Below are 27,924 nucleotides of genomic sequence, written 5' to 3'. Positions count from 1 at the left end.
ATGACTAAAAAGTAGGACAAAGGTTTCTCTTTTACTGGCACAGCAGATGTAGGCTAAAGTTCATCCGGCTGCTAGAGTAAGCTTTGTTATTATGCATTGGTAAGGACAGATTCCAAAAACAAAGTTACTTTGTACTTCAACTTGATTTAGTTCAGTATGGTTTGGAATTCTTTTCTAAATATATTTGTGCATTTATAGATTTTCTCTTTTTGTTCCTATTTTAAAGAGGTTTTATGTAAGTGTGTGGATGTGTTTACAGGAAAGGAGGGTTAATTGGCAAGAGTTAAAATGACTTAAACTATAGGTCAATGCATACCTCCCTGTTAGCTCAAATATTTGATCTTTAAAATTGCAATCCATGCTTGCTCTTAGTTTCTCTTCTTTTCTTTTTTCCTTAAGCACTTCTGATGTACTTATTTACATATTCATGTTTCTTGGATTTTCTCCTTCTACCTTGCCTGTCCCAAACTATTCTCCCAGTCAGTCGGTTCTTGCTCTGCCCTGTTCTAGATGGAATGGCTTATCCCCTGCTTCCCTTCCCACTAGAATTTCTACTTTACAAGCAAACTTCTTTTTGATTCTGGATTGATTGTCATGTTTTCATTTATCTATATTGAGTAGGAACTGATTTTTCCTAGATATCATATCCTCTGTTGCCCTGGAATGTAATCTCCACCAAGACAGGTTTTTTGTTTGTTTGTTTGTTTTCTACCTTTTTACTTCAAGTTCCTAGAACAGTGCATGTTAGGTCACAGTAGATTTTTTTGAATGATGTGTTGCTGGAAGGGATCATAATTTAGTTAACAGAACACCTGCTATAGCTGCGCAATTAGAGAACAATCAGTAAATGATAAAGGTAAAAAAGCAAGAAGACAGCAGTTTGCAGTTGCTCATGCCTATGATCCCCACAATTCGGGAGGCTAAGGCAAGAGAATCACAAGTTTGAGGCCATCCTGGGCAACTTAAAAAGACCCCATCTCAAAATAAATAGAAAAGGGCTGGGGGGATAGGTTAGTGGTAAAGCACCCCTGGATTTGATTCCTAGCACACACAAAAACAACAACAAAAACAAATTGGGCAGGGAGCAATTGTAGTTGTATAGTTGAAATCTGAAGGTGAGGTTTGTGGAAAATATTGAAACCACAATGCAAATACAAAGAAGGAAAATTGATAAATACAAATGACACAGATTTCAAATGGTAGAGAAGCAGAGGGGAAGCATGTCATTAGTGAAACAGGCACTGAATGAAAATGATGGCTGGCTTCTCCTATCTTAAAACACTGAAATTCACCCAGAGACTTGTTCATGATCACCCAGGTAGTAAATAAACCTAGTAGTTGAACCCATTCTTTGTCTTTGTACTAAGAGGGCTGATTTGGATTGCTTAGAAAACAAATGCAGGGCTGGGGATGTGGCTCAAGCGGTAGCGTGCTCTCCTGGCATGCGTGCGGCCCGGGTTCGATCCTCAGCACCACATACAAACAAAGATGTTGTGTCCACCGAAAACTAAAAAATAAATATTAAAAAATTCTTTCTCTCTCTCTCTCTCTCTCTCTAGAAAAAAGAAAAGAAAACAAATGCAGACAGAGAACCTGAGATCACCCTACTCTGGTTCTGGGGCCAGATATAGTTTTCTCAGTAATATGTTATATTGCCTTTCAAGACCTATATAAAGCTGCTATTTTCTGTCCCTTCCTTCCTCTTCCCTTCCCTTTTCTTCCTTTCCCTTTCCCTTCCTTTAAAAAATTGAAAGATGGAGAAAAAAGCTGATAGAAGCAAGAGCCTTGGCTAAATATTGATGTTCCTCCCCATTCTACCCACCATTAGGTTCTCCAAATCAGTGGTTCCCACATATTCAATGAAAAATTAGAATTCAATGAAAATAGAAATAAACAAGCATTAGTACTAATAATTTAAAAAATAATAATAATGGGGGGCCAAGGATGTGGCCCAGTGGTAGAGTACTTGCCTAGCATGCAGGAGGCCCTGGATTTGATATCCAGCATTGAAAAAAAAAAAGAAGAAGAAGAAGAAAAGAAATAATACATGAAGAAAGCTAGAATAATTAGAAGATGAAGGAACCACTGGATATATTATTAAAGCATTAGTTCTGTTATATTTGATATCGTTGTAAGACGTATGCCTTTTCCTGGGTGTGTTTCATGTGTACAGCTGCTCAGCTGCTAATCAGTTAAGGGATGGTTTGTTTTTATTTTTGGAACCAAAGAGAAAACTTTCTCTCGTAAGACTACAGCAAGATTTGAAAGATACAGGGAGGAAAAAGGAGTATAGCATTAAAGAGGCACATAGGAGAAATGGTTTAAAGTAAACCATGAATGAAAGACAAGGGAAGAAAGGTTTTTTTGAAGGCGATTGGAAATTGTTATTGTTAGGTCGCTGCCACCGACCGACCTAACAGTTATTAAGAGATGTTGACACTGGGTGTCCTCCAGAACAACTTGGTTACCACAGAGAGCAATCCACCAACCGACCTAACAGTTATTAAGAGATGTTGACACTGGGTGTCCTCCAGAACAACTTGGTTACCACAGAGAGCAAGATGTTTGGATGAGAGCAGAATAAAAGTGACCCTTAATGGTAAAAAGAGAAAGAGGAATGCCCAGAACAAATTTGCCTAGAATTCCCCAATATTCCTTACCTTCTCTGTTAGAGTCCAAATTGAAAGGCCCTCCACGAACCAAAAGATCACATCAGCATTGTTATTATGGAAAAACCCAGTCCTGGTGTATGAGAAGGGACCATGTGACTGAAGAAAGAAGCAGATAGATCCAGGATTGCACAAAGTACAATTTATTGGGGACTTAATTTTCAGAAGTATGCTTGGGCTGCAGCACAACAGGTCAATAAATCTCATTCCCAAGGTAGGAGGAAGAATTTCTTTTGGTGAGGTGCAATGCTGGAGATCAAACCCAGGACTTCAAGCTTGCTAGGCCACTGAGCTACATCCCCAGACCTAGGAAGATGGAATTTGTATGCTAAGCTAGTCAGAGTTGGGCCACCAACCAGCATGTACCTGGTCTTCCTCAAAAACTATTAATATGTCCATTGTCAGTGAAGAAACAGTCTGGGCATCAGTGGCCAGTACAACACACTCAGCTGACTATTTTAACCATTTTGTTTGTCCTATAGGGTTTGGGGTGGTTGCCATTTTATCCTGATAAGCAAAATGGTGGTTACAACCAGGATGGCTATAAGTCATATCAAGATAGATCTCTATATCATCATGTTGGAGAAACTAAACTAGAGAAGAGATTAAGAAGGAGAGAACAGAGCTGGTCTTTGTTATCCAAAATGTAGGAATATTCTTGGTGGAGTACAGTATAGACATTTTCAGTTAGAAATACTTATAATAGCAAAGTGTGATATGGAATGTTTCATTTATAGTAGCCATTGTTTCCCCTTGATATTACTTTTGATAACACCATAAAGTCTATCTTTCCATAAAAATGTAAGTAGATGTGGCTGGAAAGCATAGTTAGGATATATTTGGAGTACATTTGGAACTGACTTTAAGGATTGCTTTGTAGTTTACTTATTACTTACTGTATTAATTTCTTATAACTGCTGTAATCATCACAAGCTTAGTATCTAAAGCAGTAAAAATTTATTATCTTATAGTTAAAGAGATCAGAAGTCCATAATGGGCCTCATCAGGCTAAAATCAATGGTGTGGACAGAGCTCTGGTCATTGTGGATGCTGTAAGGGAAAATCAGTTACTTTACCTTTTCTAGCTTCAAGAAGCTGCCTGCATTCTTAACTTTTTGCTCACTTCCTTCCTTCTTCCAATATCCTGGGGCCAAGACATTCTCTCACTGTTATCTCTCTGATTCTGTTCACCTCTCTCTTCCTTTTGTGATTACACTAAACCCACTGGGATAATCCATGATACTCTTCCTATATAGGTCAACTGATGAGCAATCAATTCCATTTGCAACTTCAATCCCTCTTTGCCATGTAACCTAATATATTCACAGCTTCTGGGGATGTGTCATCTTTGGCAGGGGGAGAGGGGATATTCTCTTACCTACCTTATTTAGTATCTGAGTAATCACATGACCTGATAATTGAAATGAAAAAGATGTAGTAGTAGTCACAATGATGGTCTAGACTACATTGTTCTGATTGGGGGTGGGTGGTTGTTACCGAAAATTCCAGCTTTGCTGTATCTGAGGGTACTAAAGAAATCCTGTTTTGCACAGTAATTAATTTTGAAATGCCCTTTCCTTACAGGTTGTAGTTGCCGCCACTTTTCAGGGTCTTCTGCTTTGCTGGGTAAGTTTAATTTCTTGTGGTCATACTTATATTGCTTCTTAGATTATTTTGTAGTAAACATATTTACTAATAAATTTTCTTGTCTTTTTTAGCTAGAACCCATGTTAACTATGGCGTCAAAGGGAATGTGGCAGTTATTCGACTTAACTCACCCAATTCAAAGGTACCTAATTTAACTTTCTGCAGTTATTTCTACTAACTACATCTGCTGATCTAATCCTGAGTGGAAAGTAATCTACCAATCTGGCAATAATCCTGTCACATGGATTAATAATGTTGATGGTTAAAGTTTGACAGATTGCCCCATGAAGGTAGTTTTCTGAAGCAGATATTCTCATGTAAGAATTCCTTCTTGTTGACTCTAAGTGTCAGATTGATATTGAGGATTAATGAGACTAGCCTTCTGTTTACAGTGTAGAATAAGGATGTGACTTATTAGATCAGAACCAAAGTATAAGCTTTGTTTATAAGAATTGAAACTCACTGCCCATCTTAAATATGAGTTTATTGGATCCACTTTCTTTATTACCTGCATTGGTCATTATTCATAGTACATTGGCTGGTTAAATGTGGGCACTTGGCTGTTAAGCTTCTTGGAATCTGAATGACTCCATGCAACTCAAATATTAGAAATCAAGTTCTTTTCAAAGAACCTCTTTTGTGTCTGGCAACTTCAACAAGGCATGCAGTATTACTCCAGTCTTTTGCCAAGAAGAGCTTTAATGCAGGAACCCATGCTTTTCCCCCATCTCAAAATGGTGTAAAGCTTTCATACTTTAAAAATCTTATGACCAGAGGCCTAGATGAAAGCACTTGACCCTATCACTAGAGTAAATCTTAGCACCCACTAAACAATGATTCAAGTTTAAGGTATTTTTTTCAGAATTTTCTCATTGAATATTTTTCTGAACACAATACATGCTGGTGATAGAAAAATTTAAAACTACAAAAAATTATGAAGAAAAAAATAATAATCATTCATAATCCAAACCCAAAGATAACTACATTTAATCCACTTTTAATAAATAATATTTATAAAGCTAAGATCACACTGTGTGTCTGATTTTGATTTCCTTTTTTCCTTAATATTATACAGATTTTTCCCTGCCAATAAATGTTTGTAAACTTATTTGTAGCTTACATGTGATTCAAACTCTTAGGAGTATGATTTAGATTTCCCCTCCTGTTTTTAAAGGAAGGGGTGCTAGTACTTGGCCAAAGGTGCCTGAGTAGAAAACTACTGGGTTTGTTTTCTGCTTCTCCTTCTTCCTTATAACAAAAACGTTTGATGGTAATATTAGACATCTGGTATTTCAAATTTAAACCCTTAGGTTTATTTCCCTTGGCAGGTAAATACACTGAATAAAGAAGTACAAACAGAGTTCATGGAAGTAATGAATGAAATCTGGGCCAGTGATCAAATCAAAAGTGCCGTCCTCATCTCATCAAAGCCAGGCTGCTTTGTTGCAGGTGCTGATATCAAGTAAGTTTTAGGAAACTTTAAGTTGTCTTTTATCTTGAACATTTATTATTAGGCCTAATAATTCCTCCTTTTGAAAGAAGGTAGAAGTAAGTTTTCTGAAAACTTTTTTATGTTATTTTTGTGAGCATAGCAAGACTGACAAAAATCGAGGGGCTTATTGCTAAATCATGTAAAAATAAATGTAGTCTTTTCCTACAACATTATTATTGTAACAGATTTTTTAAAAAATCATTGGGGGAAACCAGGCATGGTAAGGCACACCTGAAATCCCAGCATCTCCAGAGGCTGAGGCAGGAGGATTGCAAATTCAAAGCCAGCCTCAGTAACTCAGTGAGGCCCTAAGCAACTTAGGAATACTCTGTCTCAAAAAATAAAAAAAAGTGCTGGGGATGTGACTCATGGTTAAATGCCCCAGGTTCTATCCCTGCTACCAAAAAACATAGGGGGGTCTATTAATAAATAAATTTTAAGTGCCTCTAAACAACCTAAGAGCTTTTGTATTTTGTTGTTGTTTTGCTGTTGTTTTGATTGCTGTTTAATTTGATAGTGAAAATATTAACCAAGTGATGTTCTCATACACAAAGCTTTATAATCTGATGATTTGTTATAGAAATGAAAATAAATTGTGTAATGTGTTTTTTGTTTCGTATTTAAAAACTCATTACTAATTATTGCTATATGGTGGGATGGGATAAGTATATAGTAGATGATATATTTAACAAAGACTGTAGATGTGGTTTCATCATTGATTGTTTCCTGTTCACTTTTGTGGCTACTTCAGCATGTTAGCGTCTTGTAAGACCCCTCAAGAAGCAACACAGATATCACAGGAAGGACAGAGAATGTTTGAGAAACTTGAAAGGTCCCCCAAACCTGTCGTGGCTGCCATCAATGGATCCTGTTTGGGAGGAGGACTTGAGGTACAGATGTATTCAAGTTATTGAGACACCCCAGTTCATTGGTGAGAGTCACCAGCTATAAACCTAAGGCTGTTACTTAGCTTGCAAAACATTTTCAGAGGATATTCATCTTTTTTTCCATATTAAACTTCTGAATAGGTTTTAATTCTTAATCTGTGTGACAGAGCAACTGGCATAAATCTAGTAAACGAACTTGTGATATTTTCACATGTAAACATATAAACTGAGATTTGTGTTTTCCAAGGTTCTTTTCGTTTCTAAAAAGCAAGTTCAAGATTGCAGAGCAAAGATACAAAAGTGTGATTCACATTCATGTTTTTAAATCTGGTTCAGAAACAAATTTAAGTTTCTTTTGAGTAATAAAGATAGTAAATAATATAAGATTGGAGAGAAGATGCCAGGTGCAGTGGCACATGCCTGTAATTCTAGTGGCTGGGGAGGCTAAGGCAGGAGGATCACGAGTTCAAAGCCAACCTCAGCAAAAGCGAGACACTAAGCAACTCATTGAGACCTTGTGTCAAATTAAATACAAAATAGGACTGGAACGTGGCTCAGTGGTCAAGTACCCTGATTGGAGAGAAGAGATTTGTGTATGTAGAAAGCATGTAAGAAAAGAAAGAAGGGAAAAGAAAATAACATTTATTGTATATATATCGTGTGTGAGGCTCTTTGCTGGACATTTTCACATATGTTAATTAAGAAAACTTGGCTCTGGGGCTGGGGATGTGGCTCAAGTGGTAGCGCGCTCGCCTGGCATACGTGAAGCACTGGGTTCGACCCTCAGCACCACATAAAAATAAAATAAAGATATTGTGTCCACCTAAAACTAAAAATTAAATATTAAAAGAAAACTTGGATCTGGGCTTAAAAGATGGGCTGAATTTGGCTAACCAGAAAATGGTTGAAAATGCATTCCACATATAGTATATAGTAAGCAGCACCTATGAGGAAACTGAGTAAAACTGTTTGATTGGAAGGATAGGTCTCTAAAGTACAGGCCTTCTTAACTTGGAGTCCACATAAAATATGTGTGTGTTTTTCTATTGCAAGATTCTCTAGGTTTGAGAAGGTTTTAAAGGTAGACCTACAACCCAAAAGGGTTAATAAATTAGGGGGAAAGCATGAAAAAACTGAAAAGGTAAATTATAGAAAGCATCAGGTACCACCCTAAGAAACTTCATTTATTCTGTTGGCATTTTCTTGCTTTATAAGTAATCTTTAGCCCTCAGAGATCCTAAGATGTTATGAAGTTAACATTTTCCAACAGTCTAATTCATTTTTTCATTTGTTTGAAGCTTGCCATTGCATGCCAATACAGAATAGCAACAAAAGATAGAAAAACAGTATTAGGTGTCCCTGAAGTCTTGCTGGGGATTCTACCCGGAGCAGGAGGCACCCAAAGGCTGCCCAAAATGGTGAGTTTAAGACCCCACCTCTCCCTTCCATCCTGCCCCACTATCATGAACTTAGAATCTGAAAACTTAAGTGTCTCTTTAGATCTATTTCCTTTTGTACAAAACACTATGAATACAGGTATTCATTATAGAATTTAGACCCATATAAGACTATTTTAGAATCATTGACAGATTTTTATTTCTGATATTTATTTTGTAATTACTTAAAATTATCAATCAAGGTCCTTTTTTGGTCCCTAAAGAAGGGTAGAAATAAATAAGAGCCTTTAGCATTATTTGTTCCTTCTCTTCATGGTACTCTCTTATCTTTTCAAAACCTAGGTTATGTTTCATAATAAATATGATGCACATGCTAGGCAAGTGCTCCTATCCCCCATTCCTTGAATTCTTAAGGACAAGGGAAAGGAGAATCAGATCTGGAGGCTGCAGAGCAATCTTAATATCAAACTGGAGGGCCTATTGAACTTCATAGCTTTTGACATTGTAGATTCATGAGGCTGAGGCAGGAGAAATACAAATTCAGAGCCAGCCTCAGCAACTTAGCAAGGTCCTAAGCAACTCAGTGAAACACTGTCTCAAAAGAAAAAACAAAAGGGCCGAGAGTGTTGCTCAGTGGTTAAGCACCCCTGGGTTTAATCCCTAGTACAAAAAAAGAAATACTATCAGCAAAGAAGTTGATATGAACTAGGCACCAAAAAAAAATAAAGGAAGATTTATGGTATTAGTTTTCAAATTCCTTTATAGGAATGTCAAAAGATTTTAAAACCATGAGTAAACATTTAATTTTTATTGGTATTTGTTGCTAGAAGTCATTTTTCTAGTATTACATAAGAAGCCCTAGCTGAATTACATTTTTGTTAATCCTAAAATTCTTTCTAAAGACTTTGTCACAACTATCAGATTTCTGCATCTCCACTGTAGTTCCATTATAGAAATTTTAAGTATTATATAAATGGTTGAAAAGAAACTTGAAATGACCTAAGGGTATACTTTTAGGAAACATGAAATTAATTCTCCACTTTATCAGTTCCAGAAAACAGAAATTTTACTTATTGAATAAAAGAAGAGGTAGACATTTGTGCTTCTGTTAGAGGTATCTAATCCCAAACCTAAATGTGTATCAGTACATAAAATTTAACTTACTGATAAGTACCATAAAAATCTGGCTTGACTTTTTGCATTGAGATATTCTCTCATTTGTCACCCTCATTTTCCTCCATACTCTGATCCTTGTCTGCTTATTAGGTGGGTGTGCCTGCTGCTTTTGACATGATGCTTACTGGTAGAAACATTCGTGCAGACAGAGCAAAGAAAATGGGACTGGTTGACCAATTGGTGGAACCCCTGGGTAAGTGTTAGTGTGTCTCAAAGTTGGGCCTTATAAAGTAACTTATTTTCTGAGTTAACATCTCCAGTGTCTGTTAGATAACACTCTTAGGAAACGAGTCATGATTTTGAGAAATGCAGTTTTTTTCTAAAATTACTAATACTAAATGATTTTCAATATTACCCTGATTTCTATTTTACTTTATAATTTGGATATCAGGAGTACAAGATTTAAATCAAGTCATTATTTTTTATTCTTAAATTACCTGTATCGTCCATTTTTTGTGTGTGTTTGTGAGTGTGTTTTAACAATAAACTTGTATGAAACAACCAACATGAGATTGTTAACAATAATTGTCATCTACTATGTGCTGCTTCCTCCCATACAATTTCTGTTAGAAATAGAAATCAGTGGCCTGGCACAGTGGTCCATGCCTATAATTTCAGCAACTCAGGAGGGAAAAACAGGAGGAATACAAGTTCAAGGCTAGCCTCAGCCAACTTAGCAAGACCCTCAGCAATTTAGTAAGACCCTGCTCAAAGTTTACCAAAAAAAAAAAAAAAAATGATAGGAAAGTAGCTCAGAGGTAGAGTGCTCCTGGGTTTGATCCTCAGTACCACCAAAAAAATAAGAAAGAAAGAGAGAGAGAGAGAAAGAAAAACCCAGTGTTCTGAATTATGTATACATCAACCTCATCATCATGTATTTCTTAAAATTCAGTATTATAAGATATTATTTAAGTAATAATTTTACCAAATTTTATGTGCAATTTGAGTTTTGATAAATATATGGAGCTGTGTAATACTACAACAAAAAAAATTGGACATTTCTAGTATGCAGCTTTTTTGTGGGGTGGGGGTACCAGGGATTGAACTCAGGGGCACTCAACCACTGAGCCACATCCCAAGCCCTATTTTGTATTTTATTAGAGACAGGGTCTCACTGAGTTGCTTAGGGCCTCACTAAATTGCTGGGGCTGGCTTTGAACTTGCGATCCTCCTGCCTCTGCCTCCCGAGCCACTAGGATTACAGGCATGCACCACCATGCCTGGCTAGAATGCAGCTTTTTGTCTTTCATTTAGAATAATGTTTTTGAAATCTAGCCAGATTTTATATATTAGTAGTTTGTTCCCTTTTTCTTGCTGAGTATTATTCTGTTGTATAAATATGCCATAATTGATTTATCCATTCACTGAATGATGGACATTTGTTTTTCAGTTTGGGGTTATTCTGAATAAAGCTGCTATGAATATTGATCCACAAGTCTTTATATGGATATATTTCATGTTTATAAATACAAAAAAGTGGATTGGCTGGATATGTGTTTGGCTTTTAAGAATCTATCAGATTGTTTGCTGAGGCTGATCTCAAACTTGCCATCCTCCCAAAACTGGTTATATCCAGTTTTCATTCCTACCAACAGTGTATAAGAGTTCTAATTTCCAACTACCTTACATAGCTAATCTTTTTAATATTAAACATTCTAATAGAATTGTAGTGTTACCTCATTGTAATTTTGTATTTTGTAATCACCAAAGATACTGAATGTCTTTCACATGTTTATTTGCTTTCTATATATTTTTGGGAAAGTATCTGTTCAAATCTGTTGTTCATTTCATTTGATTTAGTTTTTATTAGTGAATTTTCAGAGTTTTTTTTTATATATATCAGAATACAATTCTTTTATCAAATATGTGATTTGTAACTACTTTCTCCCAGTGTGTGGCTCTTCATTTCATTATCTAAGGACAGAATTTATTTATTTATTATTTATTTTATTTTATTTTTTTTTTTTTGCATATGAGTATCCAAATGCCCTGGCACCATTTGTTGAGAAGGCCATTTTTTCCCAAATGAACTACTTTGACATGTGGGTCAAAAATCAGTTGACCCTGTATGTTTGGATCTGTAATCTGATTTCCCACTTATCTGTATGTCTACCAATATCACAATTGTCTTTTTTTTTTTTTTTTTTTAAATACTAGGGATTGAACCCAGGGGCAGTTAACCACTGAGTCAGAGTTCCAGCCCCTTTTGTTTTTTTATTTTGACACAGGAGTCTCAATAGGTTGCTGAAGCTGATCTCAAACTTGCCATCCTCCCAAGTCAGTGGGTTTACAGGCATGTGCCACCGTGCCCGGCCCAGCTACAGTTTTGATTAGAATTCATTGGTTCAGTATGTCAAATTGGGGAGTATTGATGTCTTTAAAATATTGAGTTGTTTTATCAATCATCTTTGCATACTGAAGTCTTTAATTTCTCAGAAGTGTTTTTGTACTTCTCATTGAACTGCACACGTTTTGTTAAGTTTGTATGTAGGTATTTCATACTTTCAGGCCACTATACTTTTTATACAGTTTTGTTGCTATTATTGATGCTGGAGATTAAACCCAAGACTTCTCCCATGCAAGCCACATGTTCTACCACTGAGCTACATCCCCAGCCCAAACCTTAACTTTGTTTTTGTTGTTGTTTTGGTGCAGGGGATTGAATGTACTCACTCTAACACTGAGCTATACCTCAAGCCCATTATACTTTATTTTTACTTGAGTTTCTCATTAATTTCTAGTATAAAGAAATGTAGGGCTGGGGATGTGGCTCAAGTGGTAGCGCGCTCGCCTGGCATGCGTGCGGCCCGGGTTCGATCCTCAGCACCACATACAAACAAAGATGTTGTGTCCGCCGAAAACTAAAAAATAAATATTGAAAAATTCTCTCTCTCTCTCTCTCTCTCTCTCTCTTAAAAAAAAAAAAAAGAAAGAAAGAAATGTAGCCAGGTGAGGTGGCATAAACTTATAATCCCAGCCACTCAGGAGGCTGAGACAGGAGGATCAAAAGTTTGAGGCCAGCCTGAGGAATTTAATAAGACTTTGTCTTAAAATAAAAAGGGCTGGGGATGCAGCTCAGTGATAGAGTATCCCTAGATTCAACCACCAGTACTGGGGGAAAAAAAGAAAAATGCAGTTGAATTTTGGACCTTGTAACAGCCTGTGATTTTGCTAAACTGTTCTATTCACTTGTTTTGAGGATTCCAAAGAATTTTTCTACAAAGATAATCATCTTGTCTACATGTAGTTTGACTTTTTCCTTTCCAATCTATATGGTGGTTATTTCTTTTTCTTGACTTAACTCCAGTGGCAAAGACCTTTGTACAGTATTGGATAGAAATGGTGAAAATAAATACTAACTTGTTCCTGGTCTCAGGGGGAAAGTATTCACAATTAAGTATGTTGTTAGCTATAGGTTTTTCATATATGCCCTTTATCATGTTGAAGAAGTTACCTTTTACTTATAGTTTGTACAAAATGGGTGTTGAATTTTGTCCAACGCCTTTTCTGCATCTATTGAGATAATCTATTTTTAAAAATCTGTTAATAATGTCAGTTACACTGATATTTTACTATTGAACCAGCCTTTTGTTCGTGGAATAAACTCCACTTAAACATGGTACATCATCCTTTTTATAGATTACTGGTTTGATCAGCTTGTTTTATGGTTCTGGAAATCAAACCCAGGGCCTTGCTCATGGTAGGGCTATACTAACAAGCAGTACTTCTAGGCCTGATCAGCTAAAGTTTCATAAAGGATTTTTTTTATCTGGTTCTGAGGGATAATGAGTTCAAGGCCAACCTCAGGGATAATTTTATTTTGTGTGATTTTTGTTTGTTTGTTTGGCGTTGGTATCAGGGTAATCCTGGCATCATATAATGAGTTGGGAAATGTTCCTCTAATTTTCTACAAGATTTTGTGTAGAATTAAAATTATTTCTTTCTTAAATATCTGATAGAATTAACCACTAGTTAATCATAAGGACTTCAAGTTTTCTGGGAAAGCTTTTACCTGCAGATTAATTTTTTTTTATGAATAATCAATATAGTCTGGGCGTAGTAGCCACACTTAAAATTCCAGCAACTCGTGAGGCTGAGGCAGGAGGACCACAAGTTCAAGGCCAACCTCAGCAACTTAGTGAGACCCTGTCTCAAAATAAAAAATTAAAAGGGCTGAGGATGTGGCTCAGTAGTAAAAACCCTGTGGGTTCAATCCTCAGTTACCACCCCCCGCTCCTCAAAATAAACAACTGTTCATGTTTTTTTTTTTTTTCCTTTCTTTTCCCCATTACTGAGAGGGTCTCCATTTCTTGAGTGAGCTGTGGTAGATGTCTTTCAAAGAAGTCTATTAACTTACCAAAGTTATTTCAATGAAATTATTCATAATACTTCCTTGTTACTGTTAAAAAAAATCTTTTTTAATGTAACTGGGGATTGAATTCAGGTCCTCATGCATGCTAGGCAAGTGTTCTACTATTGAGCCGTAACCGTAGCCTTTTTTTTTTTTTTTTTTTTTTTTTTTGAGACGGGATCTCTTCTAAGTTGCCCAGGCTGGCCTTGAACTTGCAATCCTTCTGCCTCAGCTTTGCAAGTAACTGGGATTACTGACATGTGTCACCTCTTCCAACACTAATCTTTGTACTCTGTAAGGTTGCCTCCTCTCTAATTTCTGATATTAATGATTGATCAGCTTGTTATGATCTTTAATGCACAAAATATCTTCATAGCAACACCTAGATTAGCATTTATTAAAGAACTGACAATCATGGTCTAATCAAATTGATATATTGGAAAACTAACATAGTCCACCTCATGTCAATTTGATACAAAGGCGTATCTCCTTAAATCATACTTTATCCCCAATTAAAGACAATAATTAAGTCATTCTTCCACCTAACAATGCAACTAGCCTGTGTATGATACATTTCTATCTAGAGCTCAGCTCAGATAGAAAGAAGACTGAGCTGTCAAGTACCGGAGCAGCAAATTAAAGTAATAAGCTAAAATGAAAGTAACTGAAGCCTTTAATCACTATTTCCATACTTTATGCAGAAGGTTAGAACTGGAGAAAGCACCAGCCTCCTCTCTGTTCCATTCACTTTTTGGAAGGAGGGTCAGATGGATTCACACATAAGGGCCATCTCACTATTAAGGAAGCCCTAAAAAAAAAAGTCTCCTGCAGCTTTATGGACCCTGGGGAAAGGGGATGACCTGGGTGTGGAAGAAAAGTGTCTTAAGATTCTCCCTTCTTTCCTCAATAAGGAAGCCTCATATAAAGAGATGTAGGAGTAGAGGTTTCTGGGCCAGTAATGGAAATATATATGAGCATAGCCTGCCCAGGAGCCCTGAATCCCTGACTGCACCTCCCTTAGGGACTGCGATGTGCTGGCTGCACACCATGTGGGTGTGGGGAGGGCAGTAATTCCACTTCCCATGCCATATTCCCTTTCCCCTTAGGAAGCATCTTAGCTCTCCATGGTTCTTTGCCAGGTAGGATGACCTTCATTCTTAAAGGTCTAGGTCGCATGCAGTTCTGTTTGAATTAGTTGTTGTAGTTTTCCATTGTCTAATCACAGGTTATGGTTGTGCAAATTCCTGGACCCCAAAATCCTGACTATCAGAAAAATAGCCCCATATAGGAGGCTGACATATATATCCTGGAGGCCACTGGCCTAACCCTGCAAAGTATTGCTACTTAACTGGCTTCGTAACTAAGTCTTGAAAAGTCCATTCCACTATCCTAGTAAGCCAACTGCTTCACAATGATGGAGGATATGATAAAAACCATTGTGTTTTGTGTCTTGGCCTGTTGCTGCACCTCATCACTATGCAGTAAATTTCTTGATCAGGAGGAGTACTGTGTGGTGATGGTGGTGGGGAAAGTATTCTAAGTCCAGAAGCATTGCAAACCAGGGCAGCAAACTCATAGCCACAATTTCTGTTCCAGTAAGAATTGACGTGCTCCCCTTTCCTTGACAAAAGCAACACAGTGTGATCAACCTGTCAATGGACAGCTGCCTGGTCATTCTGGGGAGTCATCCTATCATCTCTCCTGCTGGCCAGCTGGGCACTTGACATACGCTATAGCAGGTTCATGTTGCTAGTAAACTCATGCATAACCTCCTTACCTTCCACTGTAGCCACTGTGTTCAAGGGACAGTGACAGTAGTTGCTGGGGAAAGGCTGACTGGTGTCCACAGAACAAGTCATCCTATCCACTTGATAATTCGAATTCTCTGCTGAGGTAACCCTTTTGCAAGTATTCATATGGGTCACAAATATTTTCACATCGTTTGCCTGTTCAGAGAGGTCTGTCTACGTACTCTTCCCCAGGTGTCCACGTGTATTAGTTGGCTGGTGCTGCCAGAACAAAATACCACAGATGGGTGGCTTCAACAACAGAACCTTATTTCTCACAGTTCTGGAAAATAGAAGCTTAAGGTCAGATGTTAGCATTTTTGCTTCTGAGGCTTCTTTCTTTGGTCTGCAGATGATGCCTTCTCACCGTGCCTGCCCGTGATCTTTCCTGTTTATGCACTTCCCTCATGTCTCTTGTGTGTGTCCACATTTCTTCTTATAAGTATACCAGCCTGACTGGGTCAGGTCCACCCTAATAGTCTCACTTTGAGTCATTCACCTCTTTAAAGGTTTCATGTCCAAATGGAGTCACATTTTGTAATACGTGAGTTAGGGCTTCAATGTACAAATTTCGAGAGGACAAAACTCATCCCATAATATATTGTCACTAGTTTTCCATCCAGATTCCTTCTAAATTCCCAACCATCCAGCCAAACCATTGGACACAGCCTATGACTCAGTATAGACTATAAGTATGTATAATATATGCAGTGTAGACTCTAACGGCCAGTATAGACTCTGGCCATTTTACCTTCCCATCAAAATGATCAAATCAGGTATACTGTTTAAAGCTCCACCCACTGAAACGTTATCCTTCACTACTGTCTTTCAGAGATGTCTCAGAAAGGGACTGTAGTGTGGCTGCTATCCACTCCTGAGTGCAGCTTGCATAACACACAGAACAAACTACAAACCAGGACTGAGTTTTCCTTTCCCCAGTCAGCTGTTCATAAGGAACTCCCCATAAGGCTACAGGTGCAGACTAAGGGAAGGAGGAGTAAGGACTGTGGTCATTTTGGCCATTCTGCATGCACTTTTTGCCTTCAGGGTCTGTCCAAGCACAGTCTCCTGTGTACCATTTTCATTAGATAATGGAGCACTACCTTCACTCCCAGATTTTTTTGGCTTAGTGGGTCAGACAACATCCATTTCATGATAGGCAGCTCAGGTTACCTGGTAACTTGATGGCCCTTAGTTAAGCCTTAAGCTCTACTAAGGCTTACTAGCAAACCAAAACTGTTTCCCAAGAGTAGAGTAATTATTCCCAGAGGATGGTGGGGCTTTTTCCAAAATCCTAAGGACTCACACTGTGATCATTTACAGGAGCCTACTAAAGATTCCAAATAGCATCGCTTCTGCCACTGTCACTTCTCACACCATCGGGTTTGAGTCAGATGGCCCAAATGGCCGAAGAGCTTCTCTTGTCTTGAGCCGCACTCAAACTAGCTGCTTTTTTAGTTACTAAGTAAATGGACTGGAGTAGCATACCCAAATTAGTAATATATTGTCTCAGAAATCCATAAAAGCCCACCAAATGTAGTACCTATTTTTGTAGGAGGGGCCAGATGCAGCAACTTATCCTTCACCTTAAAAGGAATGTCTTAACATACCCCAAAGACCCCAAATATTTGTGGGATTTCTCCCCGCTTCTTTTTTTGGTTCCAGAGATTGAGCCCAGAGCGGCTTAACCACTGAGCCACATCCCCCGCACTTTTTTTATGTTTTATTTTGACACAGGTTCCCACTAAGTTGCTTAGGGCCTTGTTAAGTTGCTGAGGCTGGCTTTGACTTTGCGATCCTCCGCTTCAGCCTCCTGAGTTGCTGAGATTACAGGTGTGCAACATTACACCCCACTCATTTGTGGGATTTCTTTTGATACTTCCTGTTCATGTGATCCATTCAGCACAGTAACATCAGTATAATGATCCAGAATAATGTCTTGTAACAGGCCATCAGCATCTCTGTGGACTCAATTGTGATATGTGCCTGGAGAGGTGATATACCTACCCCTAAGGAAGGACAGTGAAAGTATATTGCAGGCCTTGCTAGCTGAAACTAAACTCATGTTCTGTGCCAATAGGTACTAAGGAAAAGGGCATTTGCCAGATCAGTAACTGCATTACCAGGTACAAAGGGACTGTGTTAATTTGCTAAGCAAATGGACTGCATATGGACTACCAGCTGCAATGCAGTTACCTCCTGATTAAGACTGTAATAAACCCTTGTCGTTCCATCTGTATTCTGCACAGGCCAAAATAGGCAAATTGAATGGGGATACAATGAGAATCACTACCCTCCATCTTTCAAGTCCTTCAGGGTGGCACAAATCTCTGCAGTCCCTCCAGGGGTGTGGTAGTACTTTTGTTTACTGTTTTCTGGGTAGAGACAGTTATAGAGGCTTTCACTTGGTTTTTCCCATCATAAGATCACTTATTCCTCAAGTCACAGAACCAATAATAGGGTTCCACAGTGCTGGAATTAGTGTCAGTTCAGAGCCAGTATAAAGTGATCTCCCCAAAGTTTGGTTATTTCCCTTTTCCCAAGGCAAATGACCATAGGTACTTGGGGGAAGACTAGTGAAAAAATAAAACCTTCTCAAGGGGACACAGCCTCCCCTTCATTCAAGAGGTTTCACAAACCCTTCAGTGGGTCCATGAACTGGCTCATCTGTGGGAACTGATTGAGGACCCCCTGACTCTGGTGATTCAAGTTACACTTCTATTTATTAGACCTAGAATAACTCTGCTTATCCAAAACAAGTAAGTGTGGGAAGCCACTCCTAAGCTATTTAGTGTCTTCACTCAGCCTTGAACCAAGGAGATTTTGGTTTGACATTGTGAGTCATTTTTGTGGTTCCTCCCTCTTAATGAACTATGCAAGGCACGTGACCTCAGTCTTCAATGGGTTAGGAAGGCTGCTGTCCTAGCTCTGGAATTGGGCGTAACCCACTGGGCCTGGACAGCCCACCTCCTACCTTGCAGGCTCTCACTCTCTCTCTTTCCAGTGTGGAAGCTCAACCCCTAAACTTGAAGAGGCAGCCGTTCCCCAATTTCTAAAATTATTTCCTGGGTAGTGTGGGGTTTTTTTTCCACCTTCTTTTCTTAGCTGTAGGTCGCAGCCAGCTCACTCCACGCAGAGGAAACCCAAATTCCACCACCCGCAAGGGACAGGGACGAGAAGTAAACATTTAGTACACTGCCCATCTGTTTCTTTTCTAAGAATACCATGATCAAGTAGCCAACACGATAGGTCTCTGCCAGTCAGAATGTTCTGATTACTGCTTTGGCTCTTCTACCCTTTACAGTAACTATGCCCACCTTGGCTTGGCAGTTGAGTGCTGCTACTTGGCCCCTGCTACCCTGGAATCCCATATTCCCCATTGTATTTAGGGATTCCATTTGACAGTAACAGCTCCCCCTGCAATTTCTGACCTACCAAGAAAAACAACCAGAGAGTTCAAGGATTCAGGGCCTCCCCTCGTAAACATACTCCTTGCAGAGGTGTAAAAGGAGTGTCCTCTAACCCTTGAAGGGTGGCTGAGCAGATCCTATGTCATAAATCTACTCTAACATCTCAATTTCCTTAAATCTTTTAATACCTTCATCTACTATACACCAACATTGTTCTGGTTCTTCAGTCTGTCTTCAGATGATCTGTCATTTACCTTCATTCTTTCCTACCCTTTGTGCTTTTTGTTGTTATACATTTTACTTCTACGTATATTACAAATTCCTCAATATGGCATTTCTGTTTTAGACAATTATGTTTTTTAAAAAAAGATTTAAAAGGGATAAAGCATTCTGGGTGTGGATGTGTTTTTTGCTTTTGGGACAGGTTCTTGCCAAGTTGCTTAGGGCCTCTTTAAATTGCTAAGGCTAACATCAAGCTTATATCCTCCTACCTTAGTGGAAACTTCTTTGGCTGTTGCTTCTTCAAATATTTCTCTGTCTCCCATTTTGAAGATTCCAGTTTCACATTAGATCACTTGACATAGACCCAAAATGAAGCTCTAAGTTTTTTGCTTTCTTGTTCTTTAATTCTGGCTATTTTCTATTGCATGTAATCAAGTTTTCTGGTCTTTTTTTCCTTTAGAATACTTTCTGTTGTGCTGTGTATTACTCATTTTAGGTTTTGGGTTTTTTTTCCACGTTTTAGAAGTAGCATTTGATTTACTTTTATCTCTTCAATTTATTCTCATTTTGTTCCTGGTTTACATTCTTGAATATGGCATGAACTCTACAGTAGCCTTTTTAACACTGTATCTGCTCATTCTACCTTTTGTTTCATTTCTGGATCTGTTTCTATCTGGCTGCTTCTTGTACCTCTGTGGTGGTTCTTTTCTTGGCCTCAGATACTTTCCTCTCATGCATGTACAGAATAGTACTTGGCCAAAGTTTTGAGGAGCTCCTACATAAGATCCCTTTTGTGTGGTGCCTGCTTTCCAGTGTTCTACTTACAGATCTCAGTTGCCTTGGCCTCCCTGCAGGATTAGGACTGCATGATGACTTTTTGGATAAATGAATTTTTACCATTCAGAAGTTTTGGGCTTGGTTCATTTTCCTCCTTCCCCACACAGGTTCTAAACAAGACAAATGTTATAAGGAAGAGATCAGTTGTGTATTTGTTGAAGCTCCTACCTCTATTAGAATTATGTGTCCTAAGTGCCACAGACTGTATGAGATTGCTTCTTAGACCACAGCCACCTCCTCCAGTGGGGTTCTTGAACCCTTTAGATTGAGATCCTGGTAGGTGTCTGTTTTCACAGCCCCATAAATTCCCTTCTTTGGATTTTGGAGCCTCACTGTGGGGCAGGGGGCGGTGCTGGGGATGGAATCCAGTGCATAGTAAGTATACATTCTACACTGAACTACCCCCCACCCAGCCTGGGCCTCATTCTAGTCTCCTGCTTCCATTAGGTTCAGATTTGGCAAATGCCTTTAGTGGGCAATCAGCTGCATATTTTTTACAGATCCCCTTCTCTGTAGAAGTACTTTGTGTCCTAAACATCATGACACTGTGACAGATTTCTCTCTGTCTTTCTGATCTAGCCCCTTCAAGTCTCCTGACTGGCTTAGAACTCTAAAAATATTCATGATGTGAACTGACTTTGCATGTGATTTCCTCCATGGTATACATGATCACCAGAAACTGATGGTTTCACTTGACCCGCAGTAGCATGCTTCAGCTTCAGCCCATGCCCCAAAGCATCACATATCCCCTCCAAAAAAAATGACCAACAATCGTCACTTAACCTAAGGAAGGCTCTTCCCTTTCTGGAATTTTAGTTTACATAGACCTTGTGAATCCACAGCTTTCTGGTATCTTTATAAATTATTTTGCAATTTATTAATTTTTTTCCCAGTTTTGCAGCAATAGTGCCAGCACACAAGACATACTACATCCTATAGGAGTGGAAGTCAGACTGAAAGGTTTAAGGCCTTGTTTTCTACCTTGAGCACATTGCTTCACCTCTGCTTAGTGTATTTCCCCTCTTTGAGTCCACAGTTCTTGACTGCCACCTACTAGTCTCTGGTCTAAAATGTCATTCTGTGCTGGAGCCTTTGGCTTTGGCATGCCTAGGTGTTTCCCTAGCTGGGACTCATCTAAATCCTCTTGCACTCCAGCCTGTTGTGTTCATTTTTACAGGACCAGGAATAAAACCTCCACAGGAACGGACAATTGAATACCTAGAAGAAGTAGCAGTTACTTTTGCCAATGGACTAGTTGATAAGAAGATCTCTCCTAAGAGAAACAAGGGATTGATGGAAAGTGAGTATCTTTGTAAAGAACAAAGGCAAAACTTCCTCCCTGGGCATTTATTTTATTTGCTGTAGATTCAGAATGAAAAAGAAGTCGAGTACATTATTTACTGTAAACGTAAAGTCAACCTTAAAGGATTTCATGGCTCTGCTCTAGAGACAAGTTTAAAATTGTCAGTTAAAGCCTTTAAAATAAATAAATAAGAAAATTTTAAATATTAAAAGTAGATACTATAATAGTGTAATAAACATGCCTGTACCCAAGGCCAAGCTTTAACATTTATCAACTAATTAAGGCATGTTTAGATCATGTGTTTAAAGAATAGTTCTTTCAAAGTAGCTAGAATTACTGCATTTTCATGGAGTGTACAGGACAAACTAACAAGGGAGCTAGACTTTTTGCAAAAGTATCTAAAAGCATTTTTACCTTACAGAACTGACAGCATACGCCATGACTATTCCATTTGTTAGACGACAGATCTACAAAACTGTGGAAGAAAAAGTGCGAAAGCAAACCAAAGGCCTTTATCCTGCCCCTCTGAAAATAATTGATGTGAGTCTTCTTCACCTATACTCTTAACTTTCTTATATTTTCTCTCTTTATAGAGAACATACATTGCCATTTTGGACCACAGATGTCAGTACTGAAGTTCTTAAGTCTGCTATTAAAATATTTACACAGTAATGGAAGAACGTGACAAGCTAGAAGGAGTCATAAAATGAAGTATTTTGGGAAAACAGTGTTAGATATGCTCCTCGGTTGATGAGTTTAAATCTGTGAGTAAGAAATCAGGAAAGCAGAAAAGAATCCTAAGTCTTGTCAGTAAAATATTTTACATGAATTATGAGGTAGTTGACACAAAAGTGATGGTTATTCTATCCTTAGTCAGAACTACTATCAGTACCTAAAATTCCTCAAGAGACTTCCCATCACTTTTTTTTTTTTTTTTTGGTACCAGGATTGAACCCAGGGGTACTTAACCATTGAGCCACATCCCCAGTCCTTTTTATGTTTTATTTTGAGACAGGGTCTTGCTAAGTTGACAGGGTGTCACTAAGTTGCTTAGGGATTCACTAAATTGCTGAGGCTCATTTTGAACTCACAATCCTCCAGTCTCAGTCTCCTAAGCCGCTGGGATTATGTACATGCACCACTGTGCCTGGTTCCCCATTGCTATAATTATTAAGGAAAATGTTATGTAAAAAAGATCCAAGAGAATAATTAAAATGGTCACAAGATTAAAAAACCTGTCTAAGGTAGACTTTGAAATTTAGAACTCTTTTATCTAAAAAGTCTCAGAGGATTAAGAGAGCATATAATTGAAGACTTTCACAATGGGAGAATGGGTCAGTCAACAAATATATTTTGAGCAGAAGGCACCAAATTACATAAAATATGAAGCACAGGCTGGGTGTAGCTCACTGGTAGAATATTTGCCTAGCATGCACAAGGCCCCGGATTCAGTCCCCAACACTGCAGAAAAATAAAATAAAATGCGAAATATGATCCCACACCTATATTCATCTCACAATCTGGGTGAGGGAGATTAAACATATACATGTGGGGAGGCAGATAGCTGTGGAAGAGACATAAGGCAGCTCAAGAGTAATGGTAGGTATCAAGAAGACACTAAGGACACATGGGAAGGAGCAATCACTGTGAGCCAGAGAGATGAGGAAGGGCTCTGACCTGAGCCCTAAAAAATGAATGGCGGGTAGGTGAAGGGAAAGTTGTGTCAGGTGGATTGGGCATTTTGAACAATCTTGGGAGCTAGAAAATGAGAGCCTCTTTAACGAGCATTTAATGAAACCAGCTTTTAAAGGTGAGAAGTGAAATATCTGAAGAAAGGTAACTTGAAACTGGATTTTAGAATGTTGGCAATTATGAATTGACAAATTAAATTTTACCTTTGTTCCATAAATTATAAAAAGCTGTTTTCACAGTAGTGGGTAAAAATCAATGTTGAGAGAGAGAATGTAGAGCATTCTCTACTATATTGTAGTAGAGAATTAGCCAAGTATCTTGGTAGGTTAGGCTTTAAGTTTGAGTAAGACCCTGAGATGTAATAGTAAAAGTTAAAAACTACAGAAGTAATAAGAAACTTGCCAAAGAGGAATTATAAATTAAATTTTGATGTGTTAAATTTAGATGTTATGGGAAATTCAAAGAATGGTTTAGACAGAAGTCAGGATTAGGAATATGGATTTAGTTTGTTGTTTTAATTTTGTCGCTCCCATAAATGATGGTGATTGGGTTCAGGGTCATTTCTTCATCTTCTGTATTTGCCATTGTACTTAGGAGAGCTCTTACCCCAATGAGAAGTAGAATTTCATAGAGTTCATATGAATGTGATAAACTAGATAATGCATTGGAGGAAGAAAGCATAAAGAGAGAAGGGCTGAGAGTAGAAGTTGAGTGTCTGCCTACATTTGTAGAAGTAAGGGAAGCTCTCTCTCCTTCTAGGCTTCATGCCAGGTTCAGCAGTAGCCTCAGAGATGGAGAGTTCAGCCAGTCTAGAGCAGCTAGGCACTCAGTCCTGTACTTTACCATAAATCTAGATTTTTGACCTATTCTTGGAAAAGCCTACCAATACTGGCAATTTTATTAAGCATTATTGGACATCTCACTAGTCTATTCCAACACTGAACAAGTGCTTTCTGTGTTTTTTAGGTTGTAAAAACTGGACTTGAGCAAGGGAGTGAAGCTGGTTATCTTGCTGAATCACAGGTAAAGTTCATTCCTTCCAATTTTTTATTACTTATTGCAGGGAAACCAAAGATCCAATACTCTGTTTAAAGTAGGAAAAAAAATATTCAAAGCCTAATATATCTTTTTCTTCAGTGGTTGTCATTTCTCAGTGAACAAGTTGATGCTGAGAAAATACTGGTGGTCTGCAGATGTTTGAACTTGCTCTCCATAATGAAATCATAACTAGAAGGAATAGCAGCAGAGTTATAACCTTTTCAGAATGAATCTCTTGGACAATTTTTTGTATTTTGTTTGTTTTGTGGTAGTGAGAATTGAACCCAGAGGTACTCTACCTTTTTTTTTTTTTTTCCAGATGGTTTTGCTAAGTTGCCCAGGCTGACCTCCAATTTGTGATCCTCCTGCCTCAGCCTTCTGGTAGCTAGGATCACAGGCATGCACCACCGTGCCCAGCACTTGAATAGTTTTGTTCTGAATTTGAGCTGATTTGTTGTGGCAAAATGAATACATTGATAAGAGTACCTGTTAGGACCTAGAGATGAAATGTTGAAGCCCAGCTTCTTTTTGGTGATTACAAAATGAAAAGAAATGTCTCATACCCAGTGAAAGACAAAGGTAGGCTGGGTACAGTAGCACAGATACAGGGTCTTGCTAATAAGTTCCTAAGGGTCTCACTAAACTGCTGAGATTGGCCTTGAACTTGAGATCTTCCTGTCTCTGTCTTCTGCCTGGCTGGGATTACAAGCCTATGCCATTTTTCAGAGCCAGTACTCAAACCCAATTGTGTCAAACCCTGACTCTAAATATTATGCTATTAACCCCTAAATTGATATACTTTTTAAAGTGGTGGTAGGTATCTTGCAGGGCAGCCTAATATTGTGGAAAAAGAACAAGAGAGTTAGGAGTTGACTTAGGAGTCAAGTTCCATTTCTGCCATTTTGAGGTAGTATGGCTTTAAACAGCAGAGACAGTTCATATGTCTGGGCCTCTTCTTCCCAACTCGAATAAAGCAGTTGGAGACATTTGTGAAGGCCTGTTTGGCTCTGAGACATAGTTTTGTGACAAAGAATACTATATTTCTGCTTTAAAGAATCCAAGAGCTAGGGGTTGGGGTTGTGACTCAGAGGCAGAGTGCTTGTCTAACATGTGTGAGGCACTGGGTTTGATCCTCAGCACCATGTAAAAATAAAGTAAAGATATTGTGTCCACCTATAACTAAAAAATAAATATTAGAAAAAAAAGAATCCAAGAGCTAAGTTGATGCTGAAAAAATACTGGTGGTCTACAGATGTTTGAACTTGCTCTCCATAATGAAATCGTAACTAGAAGGAATAGCATTTTGTTTGAAAGCATTAGTTAGAACATGCTGCGGATGAGGATTTAAAAAAAAAATCGGGGCTAGGGTTGTGGCTCAGTGATAGAGCACTTTCCTAGCATGTGTGAGGCACTGGGTTAAATTCTCAGCACCGCATATAAATAAATGAACAAAATAAAGGTTCATCAACGTCTAAAAAAAAAATCAGTGGGAGATAGCATAGCCACCACTGAGTCTCCTGAACACCCCTGGGAAACCGAGGTGTTATGAATACCACCTGTGCTCTGCAGAGAAAAACAAACCAAAGGAATACAAGTCACTCAGACTGTAAATTTCTACCTTTTCTTGTTCTTTACTTTTCAGAAATTTGGAGAGCTGGCATTGACCAAAGAATCAAAAGCCTTGGTGGGACTATATCATGGCCAAGTCCTGTGCAAGAAAAATAAATTTGGAGCCCCACAGAAGGATGTTAAGTAAGTTAAACTTAGAAGCCATGGTGAACCTTACTGTGTGCAAGCTTACAGATGTTTTTGAAGATCTGCAAAACTAGGTTTATGTGTTAATTTGGTCTTGCCCTCAAGCTCTCCTATCTGAGCACATTAGAGCCTTTATTTACTCCAAGAACATTTTGTCTTTCAAAATTCTGCCTGTTCTGAGTTTTCTCTGTTCCTATAGTGACTCCTATCAATCACTTCCTTGTCTTAGATATTAATGTCCCTGAGAAATCCAATTTAGATCCCCCTTCCTGAATGTACTCTGTATCCTTCAATGGTCTTTTCTCTCTCTCTCTCTGACCTGAGATGCCATCTCTGGGAATTCACTTCTTCCTCATTAAAAAATATAAAGCATCATTATCATTGTTAAAACCTTCTGCTTCTGGGCTGGGGATATAGGTCAATTGGTAGAGTGCTAGCCTTACATGCACAAGGCCCTGGATTCAATCCCCAGCACCACAAAAAATAAAATAAAATCTTCTGTTTCTTTTAGCTTACAACTTAAGCAGTGAGATGGTATTTGCCTGTTTCAGGTGTACTCATCATAATCCTTTTTTTTAATGTTATGCTGCTTTTCAGCATCTTCTATTTAATGTGTCCCTACCTTAGCTCAGGGCTTCTCAACCTGGACGATTTTATCCACTCCAGGAGACATTTGAGTGTGTGAGAACGTTTTTGGTAATCACAACTGGGGAGGAAGAGATGTTACTGATATGTAATGGTTAGAGGCTAGGGATAGGCACAGAATGGCCTCTACCGCATTATTTACTTAACCCAAAACAGTAGCAGTACTGATCTTGAAAAACCTGTTCTAGCTGAATTTCAATGAGGGAGAAGCAACTAAAGTTCCTTCCTTCTTCTTCAGCTCACCTTTAATGAGATAACACCTAAATTAGAAGATAAAGTAGAAAAGAAGCTGGGTGAGACAGATAAGATTCTAACTAGGAGGGCTGATTTCCAAATAATATCTGAAATACAACCTTAAAATCCTTCTCCAGCACACTTACTGATTGGTATCAGACCAATTGTGTTTGTTACCTAAGAGTAACAGTACCTTTTATTTAATGGTCTGGCAAATTACTCTTATGTTGCAGTAGAATAATGATGGCCACTTAAAAATACACCTTTTCAACTGGACACGGTGGCTCATGCCTGTACTCCCAGTGGCTTAGAAGATTGAAGCAGGAGGATTATAAGTTCAAAACCAGCCTCAGTAAAAGCAAGGCACTAAGCAACTCAGTGGGACCCTGTCTCTAAATAAAATACAAAATAGGGCTGGGGATCTGGTCAGTGCTCAAATGCCCCTGAGTTCAATCCCTAGTACCAAAGAAAGAAAAAGAAAAAACAATACACATTTTCACACGTTGTCTAAAGATCAAACAGATTAATGAGGAAAACAAGCCCTATTCCTCATGTATAGCAAAAACAGAAGGCAGAGAGTATTGCTAACTTCTTCTTTTTTTTTTTTTTTTTAATGGGAGCTCAGTGCTTATTATATTGTACAAACACAATTTAAGTACATGGTAAAGTCTTACAGCACTCCCAGAAGGTTCAAGTGATAGTCAAAGATTGGACTGAATTTAGTGTTCATCCACAACAATTTTTAAAATTATATAAAAAGTTTTGACCTTCTCTTTTTTTGTTATTATTATTATTTTATTTGTTCTTTGAGTATTGCTAAGCTCTAAGAGGGGGACTTTATTGTGACAAGAAAGAAAGGAAGGACGAAACAAAAATGTTAAGAATTGACCCTACCTAATATCTTCACCCCCATCCCTCCACGTACACAATGTTGTCAATTAAAGAAACTGTACTTCCAGCCAGGCGCAGTGGCACACACCTGTAATCCCAGTTACTTGGTAAGCAGATCGGAAGTTCAAGGCCAGCTCTGGCAACTTAACAAGACCTTATCTCAAAATAGAAAGGGCTAGGGATGTAGTCAGTGGGATGTGGCCACTGGGTTCAGTCCTCAGTAGAGAAAGAGAGAGAAGGAAAGGCAGACAGGCACTTTATAATACACTTGGTAATATAAAAAACCTAGCATGCCACTTCACACTGCTATTCCTGTCTGCATATTACTCTTATTGTTATATTTAGGTACATTATGTATTTTGTATGAACTATACAAAAAGGGAGGCATCATCCATTAAAGCTAATGTAAGGAAAAAATAGAAAATGAATGAAAATCAAAGCACTTAAGCTTATGAACATTACCCTCCCAATCACAATGAAGAAAAACATTA

General features: G+C 38.3%; 1 protein-coding gene across 1 annotated transcript in view; it reads left to right on the top strand.

Moving 5' to 3' along the window:
- The window catches only part of Hadha (hydroxyacyl-CoA dehydrogenase trifunctional multienzyme complex subunit alpha), a 41,811-nt gene that overhangs the window by 2,892 nt on the left and 10,995 nt on the right, over positions 1–27,924 (top strand). The window contains exons 2-11 of the mRNA XM_027933342.2: positions 4,254–4,295; positions 4,388–4,458; positions 5,645–5,778; positions 6,560–6,698; positions 7,994–8,113; positions 9,359–9,461; positions 21,053–21,175; positions 21,600–21,718; positions 23,837–23,893; positions 25,551–25,660. Of these exons, the coding sequence (XP_027789143.1) occupies positions 4,254–4,295; positions 4,388–4,458; positions 5,645–5,778; positions 6,560–6,698; positions 7,994–8,113; positions 9,359–9,461; positions 21,053–21,175; positions 21,600–21,718; positions 23,837–23,893; positions 25,551–25,660 (1,018 nt within the window). The remainder of the gene's footprint in view (positions 1–4,253; positions 4,296–4,387; positions 4,459–5,644; positions 5,779–6,559; positions 6,699–7,993; positions 8,114–9,358; positions 9,462–21,052; positions 21,176–21,599; positions 21,719–23,836; positions 23,894–25,550; positions 25,661–27,924) is intronic.

The sequence above is a fragment of the Marmota flaviventris genome, chromosome 14 (assembly GCF_047511675.1).
Source record: "Marmota flaviventris isolate mMarFla1 chromosome 14, mMarFla1.hap1, whole genome shotgun sequence".
NCBI classification, from domain to species: Eukaryota; Metazoa; Chordata; class Mammalia; order Rodentia; family Sciuridae; genus Marmota; species Marmota flaviventris.
Note: the sequence above shows the minus strand (reverse complement) of the source record. Positions and strands in the feature narration are given on the sequence as shown.